The sequence below is a fragment of the Gymnodraco acuticeps genome, unplaced genomic scaffold (genome assembly GCF_902827175.1).
Source record: "Gymnodraco acuticeps unplaced genomic scaffold, fGymAcu1.1, whole genome shotgun sequence".
NCBI lineage: Eukaryota > Metazoa > Chordata > Actinopteri > Perciformes > Bathydraconidae > Gymnodraco > Gymnodraco acuticeps.
The window spans coordinates 5,283,628-5,295,511 of NW_022989768.1; the positions used below are offsets into that span (position 1 = coordinate 5,283,628).

Sequence of the window (11,884 nt, forward strand, 5' to 3'; positions counted from 1 at the left end):
GCAGTGGGGGTCTATTTATTAACACCATGCAATTGTAATTGAGACCCCCTGACTGTCCTTCTTTCATACGTAGTACTATTAAAAAACCATTGGGTGTCATGGTTGTACAATGAAGGTGATAAATGATGAGGATAAAAGTGTAATCAAAAGACAATGTGGCTCAATGCCAAGAGGAGGGAGGGCTGCTGGAGCAGGGAGGTATAAAAGAGACAGTGAGGGAGTGAGTCCAACCAGAGTGAGGAACACAGGAGGAGGACAGAGAAATATAAGGAAAGAGTAAAGAAGGACATTTCTATACAGAAAGTGCACTCAACAAGAAGGTAAGGAAGAAACAGTTTATTAAATAAACATGTGTTTATATCAATCTGCAAACCATGTACTTTAAAATAATTTAGAGGATTATCACAATCTGAATTCAATTTATATATGTTTAAAAATGTTAACAGAAAATAAATAGATGTTTTACATTAAAAGTAAATTGCAAGCAGACCTAACATTTGAATTTCAAAACCTGTATTTTGTAATATTTGTATTGTAAATTATGTACAATACATTTAAATCAGATGTCTTTTGGTAATCGGCGTGTCAGCCAATAACTTTTATTGCGATAACTGCACTCAAACTATTGCATGTAACCCATGCTGCCTAAAAAAGCAAAGGGGACTGATAATTCTAGCATGTACAATTGTTCCAAGTAATTTTTATTTTAAAGCTGAAAGTGTACAAATGCAAACCGTGTGTGTGTGGGTGTTTGGATTGTTTCGCCAGTGTTTCGTCTGTGGATGCAGAAATGTTTGAGTGCTCCAGTGACAAATGGTGATGGCTAACACAGATGTGAAATCTGAGTGGGGGTTTCCATAGGAACATGTTTTTCCTCTCAGATAGACGACTATGATTGAAATGATTCTTAGAGAAACATTTTTTGTTTCATAGGTGAACTATTGAAGTGTTACTATGCAAAGTAAAACACTTGTGTTTTTATAACGAATAATTAATTTACTCGTATCTACAGGTATGTAAGGCATGTGTTGAGTTAATTAAAGTAGAGTTAAATGCAACATTGATTATTAGTTTTTGTTATGTTTTACCATCTTTTTATCTTCATTGTGCCATCAGCGAGGCTCTGTTGCTGGACTCTATTTTCTGTGGAGCTCCTGGTGTGAATTAGCATTAGGAGAGGTGAAAGTTCAAGGGTCGGACGTAGAGGCAGTGTGTGAAAATGTCGATGAGGCCTCTTCTTCTTCTCATCCTGGGAATCACCACAGCCACTGGTGTCACAGCTCAAGGTGGGTCAATCAACAATACCCAGTTGTTTTTGGCACATAGCTACCAGAAAACACAGAAGCCTCCCTACAAACATAGATTACAGAAATGTAAATGTAAAAATATGTAGGAGTGTGAACAATGAGAGGGCCTGGCTGATAAAAACAATAATGTACAGTCAAAGTCAATGTTAATGTGTGTTTAGTGAACGTAAAATCCAAATCCATGTTTCCCCATACTTTATTTTTGTTAGTCTGACCAGGTTTTCTCAATCAGTATCAAGGCTGGTCAGCCTTTATGTTCAAAACAGCTGCATTTGAAGATCAGTTTGCTTTGATATTACAAATACATGGCACTGCACCAACTGCAACAAACTCGAAAAATGTCAGGTTCGTAAAACATCTCTCTGGAACTCAAACAATTTCTACAACTTAAGGTTAGAACTTGGAGGTTAAAACTTTGATTGTCAGATAATAATGTAATGCGTGGTACAAAAAAACCTTTGAGATACATCCAAGACATTTGTGACACGTTTTTGTCTTGCAGGATCATGGAGAAGAGACAACAAAGAGTCAATCCCTTCAGAGCACCATGGTTACTCTTATTTGAAATTAAAACAAATATGTAATTTTTTCTGTTTATTGAGAGACATTCCTAACAGGTTTCTGTACTCTCTCCAGACAACCATGAGTGGACGACATGGTTCAATGTTGATCACCCCGGAGGCCGTGGAGACTATGAGCAGCTGGAGGCCATTCGTTTCTACTACCGTTCCCGAGTGTGCCAGACCCCCCTTGCAATCGAAGCCAGAACCACTGAATGGGTCCCAGCCCGTGAAACTGGGGAGACGGTGCATGCAGACCCCACTGTGGGCTTCTGGTGCCTCAATGAGGAGCAGGGTCCTGAACGCAACTGCTCCAACTATGCAGTCCGTTTCCTCTGTCCCAAAGGTCAAACATCTTTTTATTCCACAACTTAAGTATTCCTTTAGTCACCAAAAGTTAGTGTCCGTTTTAAAGCAGGACTATACAGTCTACATATTTTTGCCTGAAAAGTCTGATTTATAGATTTGCTGGTGATACACGTTTGACTGTTTGTTGTGCTCTCTTTTCCAACAGATGACAGTGTGAACATTCAGGGTACCTGGGGACGGTGGTCAGACTGGAGTGTATGCCCGGCCCTCTGTGGTCAGGTGGGACTCCAACAAAGATCCAGAAACTGTGAATCTAGCTCTGTACCTTGCAGTGGACCTAAATTGGAAGCGAAACCATGCGATGGACCTGAGTGCCCTGAAACAGGTGCATCAGCCCTGGTTTAGTCAGACAAACCCATCTCTTTCAATTGTCATTTAATTTATCTTTAAATCTAAGAGACACGGCATTCACAGAATGGCTAACCTTGTGTTACTCTTCTCTTTAGATTGCACCCTGCAATGTGGGATGGGGAAGGTGAATGCTGAGTGTGACGCATGCATGTGTGAAGAGCACATCCTGCTGGGGTCTGTTCGAGGTGCTGGAGGTCTCACAGCTGAAGGGGCTACCCTCCTTCGCAATGAGAAACTCCTTACCCTTAGCGACCACAACGGGCATTTTCGCATCCCTGGTATCTGCCCTGATGGCAACACCACCATAACTGTCACTCTGCAGGGTCACGCCCCCTTCAGCGTTGTTGTGCCTTACAGTGCTGAACGCACCTCTGTCCTAACTATCCAGCTAAAAAGAACAGGTACACAATAAACACTATTCACACTAAAACATTTGATTGCTGTTCACCAAAATGTTAATTTTGAACTGCCTGCTACTGATGAGTTGTTAAGCATGCACAGGAGATAATAGTTAATGTTATTTGATCATCAATTTTTCAGAGAAGCTTCATGTTTTGAGCAACCCTGAGAGCAAGGCCAGGAGGCAGGGACAAACGGCCGCCTTCTGCTGCAAAGTGGCGGGAACACCACAACCCGACAAGTACCAATGGTAGGACTTGTTATAGTGAAATTATAGTACACATGTTATTGAGTCACATAGATGCATCTACTGTCTGAATGATATGGTATACTGAACACTTGAAGCTTCTCTTTGTTTTTGTGTGAACCAACAGGTTTCATAATGAGAGTCTCTTGGAGAAACACTCTGAGAGCACCTTGGTCCTAAGAAACCTGCGTCTTGAGCAGACTGGGGAGTACTACTGCAGAGCCAGTGGTTCCTCTGGGGCTATTAAGACCAAACCAGCTACACTGAAAGTCTTAGGTGTGTTCTTAATAAATTGATGAACACAAATTAAATATGCAAGAATGTAAATACATATACTGTGAGGATTGAGTACAGTAATATCAATTATTGTTCGAACTGTATTTTAACTCAGAGATTGCAGTATGATCAAACTAAATCATAATTTTGATTTGTACACAGGTTGGGATGAGCACTCATGTAATCCTCTGCCCGAATCCCACCTCATCCGCCTTCCACATGACTGCTACCAAAACAGCACAGACTCTCTCTACTACAATGTGGGCAAGTGCCCCTCAAGTACATGTTCTGGACAGCTTGACAATGGCATCAGGTGCAAAGACAAAGTCACTTACTGCTGTGGTGTCAAAAAGATGGCGGCGAGGCAGCTAACATGCCAGGGCTACCTACTGCCTACCAAGGTCGTGACTGAATGTGGCTGCCAGAAATGTGTGGACACCAAGGCCATTGTGCATGGTAGGGCCATTGCTGCAGACAATGGTGAGCCAATGAGGTTTGGCCATGTCTTTGTGAATGGAGTTCGAATCAGCCGCACAGGATACAAAGGTACCTTCTCCATCCAGGTTCCTCCAGACACAGAGAGGCTAGTCCTGACTTTTGTGGACAACATGCAGAAATTCATCAACACGACAAAGGTACTTCCATTTAACACTAAAGGAGGAGCTGTTTATCATGAGATCAAACTTCTCAGAAAGAAAGCCCCTGTTACTATCAGCTCTACAGAAATCAACACTCTGGAGCTTGGGGAGGCGGAGGGCCGGGATTCAATGGTACAAATCCAGATTCCTCCCTATTCCTTTTATACAGAAAGGGGAGAAGTCTTTACTGGTAAAGTAAATGCCAGCGTAACGTTCCTAGACCCTAGAGACGTCTCCACAGCTGCTGCAGCTCAAAGTGATCTCAACTTTGTAGGAGATGAAGGAGATACCTTGCCACTGAGAACCTACGGGATGTTCTCTGTTGACTTTAGGGGGGAGGAAAACAATGAGCCCCTGAATGCAGGTGAAGTGAAGGTGTTCCTGGATTCAGCCCAGGTGAAGATGTCCGAGCACCTCAACACCATGAAGCTGTGGTCACTGAACCCTGAAACTGGCCTGTGGGAGGAGGAAGGAAGTCTGCAGGTGGAGAAGAAAAGAAGAGGCAAAAGGGAGGAGAGAACATTTCTGATTGGCAACATGGAGATCAGAGAGAGACGTCTTTTTAACCTGGATGTCCCGGAGAACCGCAGGTGTTATGTGAAAGTGAGGGCCTTCCGCAGTGAACGCTTCATGCCAAGTGAGCAGGTGGAGGGAGTTGTGGTGAGTCTTATCAACATGGAGCCAACAGCTGGCTTCTCCACTAACCCACGTGCCTGGGGCCGTTTTGATAGTGTAATCACTGGCTCCAATGGGGCATGTCTTCCTGCCTTCTGCGATGAACAAAAAGCTGATGCTTACTCTGCCTATGTCATGGCGAACCTTGGAGGAGAGGAGTTGGAGGCTGTGTCTTCGTCTCCAAAACTCAATCCCAACCTCATTGGAGTTCCCAAGCCTTATCTGGATAAGATGAACTACAGAAGGACTGACCACGAAGACCCCAGAGTGAAAAAGACTGCATTCAGCATTAATGTGGCAAAACCAGGTTCCAACGCTCCAGAGGAAAGCAACGGACCAGTGTACGCATTTGAGAAGTTGAAAGAATGTGAGGAGGCTCCATTCAGTGCGGCACACTTCCGTTTCACAAGAGTAGAAGGAGACCGTTATGATTACAACACAGTGCCCTTCAATGAAGATGACCCAATGAGCTGGACCGAGGACTACCTGAGCTGGTGGCCCAAGCCAATGGAATACAGAGCCTGCTACATCAAAGTCAAAATCAATAGCCCACATGAGATCAATGTGCGGTCCCGCAACACGGGTGGCACCCACCCAAAGACGGTAGGCCAGCTGTATGGACTCCGAGACACTCGCAGCATCCGTGACATGGATCAGGCAAAAATGTCAGCAGTGTGCCTGGAGTTCAAGTGCAGTGGGATGCTGTATGATCAAGAGCGTGTAGATCGTACCCTGATTAAGGTTATTCCACAAGGAAGCTGTAAGAGAGATAACGTCAACACTATTCTTCAGGAGTATCTGGTCAATCACCTGCCCCTTGCTGTCAATAATGACACCAATGAGTTCACCATGCTAGGACCTCTAGACCCCCTTGGACACAACTATGGAATTTACACGGTGACAGACCAGGACCCCCGCACAGCCAAAGAAATTGCACTTGGACGCTGTTTTGATGGCACCTCTGATGGTATGTCTCGTGTCATGAAGAGCAATGAAGGTGTTGCGATGACGTTCATCTGTGGAGATCATGAAGTGTCAAGCCCTAGTGTCTTCCAGGCTCTGCAGAATACTCAAGGTCAGACAATAACAAGCGTTGTGAGAGGAGAGGGCCGACAGAACCGACGCCGGCAGAGGGCCAATGCACCTCGCAGCAGCAGACGTAGCACCAGAAATCCTACAGGACGGCGTGCCAAGACCACGAGCTAAACAACACTAAAAAAAGGCTGCTACTAAGATAGGTAGATAGGGTTAACCTTTCTTTTTGATTAATGATATATTGAATATCCTTTCCAATTAATTGAATATGTAACTAAAGAAAGTCTGTCTGGCATCATCTTCATGAGGAATAATTGCATTGTTTTATCTTAAATGTTCACCTGTACTGTGGTAAATATTTACTTGAAACTGTAAATAGAGTATTTATTACACATGCCTTAAACATAGTAATCAGAGCTGTGTTATTGCATTCATTTATTTCCTTGATTTTATAAACAAGAACAAGAACACAACCTATTGTTTTGACCAGTGATTTATTAAATTAGATGCTTATAAAACACTGCAGATGCTGTTTCTTCCACATTGTGTATATCCAATTGTCCATGTAACATTGAAATTGCTTGAAAAAGAAACATATGCCCCTTCAACAAACTGTAGCCCGTATGAAGACATAAGGGGTGAAGCCCATAAGCCCCCGCTCCTCATCACACTTGATACAAGCCTGCAGAAGCAATGATTAGGAGACCAGTCGTAGCAAGTTAATCCACTAGCCTGATCCATACTTTTCCTGCATTAGAATTCAAATTAGTAAATTACATTGGTCATGCACAAAAAATACCTAAGTACTCTTTGCTTCACACTTTTTTTCAGAGAATGGCTGTGAGGTTTTAAAGTCACATTTATTATACTTGTCTATCCCTTTTACCTTACATTGAAAGTCGTGTGCTCTCTGTAAAATTACAACAACTACTTACATGTTGTCAGTCTCAAAATCATCCACAACTCAACCTTCCAGAGATAAAGATGAATAATTGTTCTGAATTTGGCAAGTTATAGATACTATATACTTTCCTGTAAGAATACCATCCACAGGTAAGCGAGACCTAGAATATATACATTCTGCTTGAAGAATTAGCATAGAACCTTGTGTTTCTATGTCACGTTACTTATAACTGCAATACTGTATCTGATATTTTGACAAGAGCAACATTTAATAAGAAAAATTAGCCCTGCAAAAGTCAGACCCCGCAGCAGTTACAATGTATTCTCTATTGACGCTGGGTCACCCAACAGATTATGCGTGATGTGAGTCGAGGCTGAATGAGACAGAAAAGGCAATTCCATATGTATTAAAGAGTTGGTGAGATTGGATCCTCCCTGGTAAAGTCCCTCTGGTCATAGAAGCAAAATGAAGGGGGCAACACATAGTTCAGATTTTCCAGGATGGCACTGGACAGCACAAGAAGGTACAGCTGCATTTCTGAGGGTTGGGAGGGGGAAAGGGCCGAGGTGGTGGAGCCAGTGTCACATGAAATCCTCATAGTCTTGGGCGTAGCCACCATCAAACTCTCCATACTCCATGTCATCTCTCAGCTGTGCTTTCAATCCGCCTCCAGCTACAACCCCTTTCTTCTTCTTCTTTCCTTTGTTTTGCTGTAAAGGCAAATAGGTCACTTTAAACAATGTCATTTTAATACGACTAGGCATTTAGGACATTCTTATAATCTTGAATTCTCTAAATCAACCTTGCAAACACAATTGTGCATGTTACATATCACCATTAAGTTAACACAAACTGTAGAAACCACAAAAATGTTTAACGACCAACCAGAAGCGGCATAACGCAGTTGATTTCTATATTGACTTTGAATGTGAAAAGTGAACAGCACTCCCTACTGAATATAAACTACACATCAAAAATCACAAGCATGAAGACAATCACCTTTTCTTGTTTCTGTTTTTCACTAAGTAGGGCTGTCAGGGAATTACTGACTTTCTTCAAGTCTTCTATTTCCACTGTTAGAGGGAGAAAGAAAAAAAGTTAAGCCTGCAATGATTCTAATGTAAGTTACAGATACAGTAATAAAGAGATATAATCAAATGTGTTCAGAAAAACATTTGTACAAGATGGTGTTCTTACATGAAATACAGAGTTCCCGAAACAAAGAATCCAAGAAATTTGAATAATGCACAGATGTTTCAAACTGGGATATCTTTTCCTTCAGCTTGTTTTCAAACTCTGTAAAGTCTTCTTTGGAAGATGGACACATAGCGTCGAGCCCAGTGACACTACTTGCAGTGCTGCTGACACCTGAAAAAAATAAATGGGCATACAGAGTCACAGATGCAAAGCCATACTTGTGTTCATGTGTTGGACCTGTATTATTACCGTTTTAACTATATGCTCAAGGGTGTAAATGGAATTCAGCCATTATTATACTGTTCCTATTGTGATATTCAAAATGTTGCATAACACCAGAATATTAGCCAATTCTAATGTAAATGGTTAAAGCAACCAAGGAAGCAATCAAGCATATACTTGAACCATCATAGGCCAAGTTAAACATACAAATACGAACATAAACTACGTACTCTTGTATGCAGTAGTGGTGCAATTTCATGATCATAAAAAAAGGAAGTAGTGTGTACTCTGGAAAGCTTTTAAATGTTTGCAATTCAAGATAAAGAGGAGCATTTCCATTTTTGTCTGAAGGGTGATGATGTCTTACCAAAAGCATCTTTTGCTAGCTCCAAGTCTGCTTCTTCCTGTAATTTCTTCACTCTTAACTTATCTGCAAGTAATTCTTCAGGAGAGAGCTCTTCTTCCTGTAAGAACAGATACAAAGTCAAAAGGAAAACATTATTAAGAGATGACAGACGTTTGTGAATTATAAAACTGTTAAAGCCATAAGAGGTTTAAAAAAAAAACAACTCACATTTTCCTCCAACTCTCTCATCTTCTCCTCCTCTTTTTTCTTTAACCGGTTTTCTTTCTCTTTGATCTTCTCACTCAACTTTTTTTTTTCAGAAACCTTTGCCTCTGAAAATGTAAATGATGGAATAAAACCACATATGAATTTGCAGTGAAAGCAGACAACTATGCCACTTATTAGCATATCATGTAAAGAGTTTAAAATAACAAAGAGGAAATTAAATACATACCCTTTTTCATCGCTGCCCTTTTCTCCTTCTCTTCTTCGTCATCATCCCAGTTATCCTGTGAACAAAAAGGTGGGAACATTTTTCATTTAAAGGTGGGGTAGGTAATTTCGGAGAAACCAGCTCGAGTGCGCTAGAATTAAAAAATACACAACCGGAGAAAATCTGCCACTTCCTTACAGAGCCCCTCCTCCAACACACACAAACTCACACATGACCATTGAGGGCACGAGATAAGTTTGTGCACAGATGGAAGGCTGACAGGCAGGTAGGCCATCCAGTTACTTTAGCCAGGCCGGCTAAAATGATTGGTCGTGCTTTTTACAGTACTACGGCTTCCACAGATGACATTTTTTAATGTTTTTTTTGTCAAAGCACTTAAGATATTCATTGCTATCGGGATGTTAAGAGCATTCCATGGAATATAACAAAAAGTGTATCTCGAGCCGGTTTCTCAAACTTACCTACCCCACCTTTAACCATCCAAGTTACACAGGCAACAACACTAGAATAACCTGACTGTTAAAACATCTATTGGAACAGTTAAAAAGATTATATTACCCATTTTAACAATGTAAATTCACTTTTCGTATAGCACATAAACAGTACATCACTTAGACACCATCACATATATACACAAATCAGAGAATTGCAGAAAATAGCCATAAACATCCTTAATTTTACAAACAAGCCTCACTAACAAACAATACCCATGTTCCTAATAATTCAAGTACTGCATAATGAGGCGTTCAGATCGGTTTCCAGCATAAACCAATGTAACTACAGTACATATAACTATGTACAGTTCACGGGCATTTATGCAAGAAAAGCATGCAAAGCTGGGTGAGTCGAGGTTCATTCTTATCAATATAAAACTCAATTTCAGTCAGTTCAGATTGTATTTATATGATTTTATTATCAAATGGATGAATCTACTAATAACTCAAGTTTTTGTTTAAAAACATTTAAAGAATTGAGAACTAATATAAAACTGTAGTGGGGACATTGGAAATATTATTTGACGTGTTGTTTTGAATGTATTATTATAAATACTAGGATATGAAATAATTGTTAATAGTTAAAATAACAGTCCTACTTGGCACAGCCCTAAGCACATTCCAATTGTCCTAGGGACTGATGCAACGCCCAAGTTAAAACATGTAATTAAAGTCTACAAATAAGTCAGTGTTGTAATGCTCTACAATATCCACATAATCATTGTTATCACTTAAATCCACCCTTTACTTATACGTAATAACTCAATTGGTATAATGGAACGGAGGCTATTGTATTTGAGCTTACAGTAAATTCAATAACACATTAATACAATCCACTTGAAATTACAAAATAATATATTTTGTACAATAACAATTTATGTCAGTCCCTGACTTGACCAGTTTGAGCTATAGTAGAGGACATTGACTCAACAGTGTCTTTAGCTTGGGAACCATATGTGACAGAAAACTGAACAATTGAAGAGGCCTCTACCAGCACTTTCCCTAGGTCAATTATCAGAGGTTTCTCGACAACAACCATCACGACATACAGCTAATAACCAACTGAAAAGCAGCTATGCATCGAGTCTCATACCATCTGCCTGTTGTCAAGTTCTAGAAAGTTCTAGGCCTCGTCCTTGCCTTGAGTTGAGTCATCAACTAGGATGATGATAACATCTCACTGTGGCTAAAGTTGGTTAGCTCGCTAACAGCCTTATGTTGAATGAAACTCAGGCATCCGGGAGAAATTATAAGTAAGTAATCATGTAATGCAACACACTTTGGGCAACAATGACATCACTGTCTATATCATCCACAAAAGGACTCTAAAGCCCTCTATCGTCGAGGTTAGCTAAAGCTTATTTTCATAGCGAACTGATAGCTAGCTGAGTGACCCGGTAAGATGTTAGCTACGTTATCTGAATTTAGCCCGTATATCCAAGATTAACATTGCTTATTCATATCGTACAAACAAAGGCAAATACAATTAAGAGTCCATTAATCAGTTTTAATCCACACTCGTTTACTGACTGGTGAACATTCACTGTGATATCGGTGCTTTAAGGCCATTTGGAAGCCGAGTTATCAGGCTAACGGTAGCTAACAGACTGACTGATGGAGCCACATGAGTTAGCCTCCGTTAGCACAAAGCTAACTCAGGACGGAGGACTGACAGCAGCCTGACATGAAGCATGGCACCGCCGCTAAAACACAACAATCGGTCCAGCTAACGGCAGTAACAACAGTAACGGCGACACTGATTTTAACTTAAATCTCAGCTTTTTTCCTTTACCTTAACGTCGTCTTCATCGTCTTCGCCTTCCCATTTGTCAACCACTGCCGCCTTTTTATTCGGCTCCTCCGGCTCGAAGGTTTCAGCGTCTGTAAAAACCACAACATGATCTTCGTTAGTGCAATCCACATCTAACGACTGAGTTTGACAATAACGGGTAAAGCGTGCGGTTTGTAAATCAACGACTGTGACAAGCGAATGATGAACAGTTAGCTATCCTTCATAACTTAAGTTGCTCACCCCAGTCCGCCATGTTGGCTGTGTTGGTTGTGTTTGACAGGCTCGCAGTCAGTCTGTGCGGCAGCCCGTTGGTTCACAATCAGCTCCCACCTTCTGGACGTCACTGATCCTGTGACCTGGCTGCTTCCCTGGGCTTCTTCGGGCGACTGGACACTGATATGGTAGGCCGGGTAATCACATTTTAAACAATTACATATAACCCATTTAAGTATTTTCGAATCAATCCCATTCTAGGTTTTTGTTTATTCAGAGTAACTGTATTCCTCCTCCTCCAACAGATGTTACAGCAAATTATAGATAGAGAAAACATTGTTAAATAAAAAGGCATGCACATAATATTTGAAATACAATTATTAAAATGTACAGAAGTACACATTT

General features: G+C 41.0%; 2 protein-coding genes across 2 annotated transcripts; one reads left to right on the top strand and one right to left on the bottom strand.

Moving 5' to 3' along the window:
- The first annotated feature begins 216 nt into the window (after positions 1–216).
- Positions 217–6,375, top strand: cilp (cartilage intermediate layer protein, nucleotide pyrophosphohydrolase). Its single transcript, XM_034217287.1, has 9 exons — positions 217–320; positions 1,117–1,286; positions 1,810–1,857; positions 1,944–2,213; positions 2,382–2,561; positions 2,683–2,988; positions 3,128–3,236; positions 3,361–3,509; positions 3,672–6,375. The coding sequence occupies exons 2-9, from the start codon at positions 1,220–1,222 to the stop codon at positions 6,026–6,028; spliced, it is 3,486 nt and encodes a 1,161-aa protein (XP_034073178.1). The 5' UTR covers positions 217–320; positions 1,117–1,219; the 3' UTR covers positions 6,029–6,375.
- Positions 6,335–11,665, bottom strand: eif3jb (eukaryotic translation initiation factor 3, subunit Jb). Its single transcript, XM_034217301.1, has 8 exons — positions 11,507–11,665; positions 11,267–11,355; positions 8,981–9,035; positions 8,755–8,858; positions 8,548–8,644; positions 7,959–8,129; positions 7,761–7,834; positions 6,335–7,471 (listed from the first exon to the last, which is right to left on the bottom strand). The coding sequence occupies exons 1-8, from the start codon at positions 11,517–11,519 to the stop codon at positions 7,343–7,345; spliced, it is 732 nt and encodes a 243-aa protein (XP_034073192.1). The 5' UTR covers positions 11,520–11,665; the 3' UTR covers positions 6,335–7,342.
- Positions 11,666–11,884: the final 219 nt, after the last annotated feature.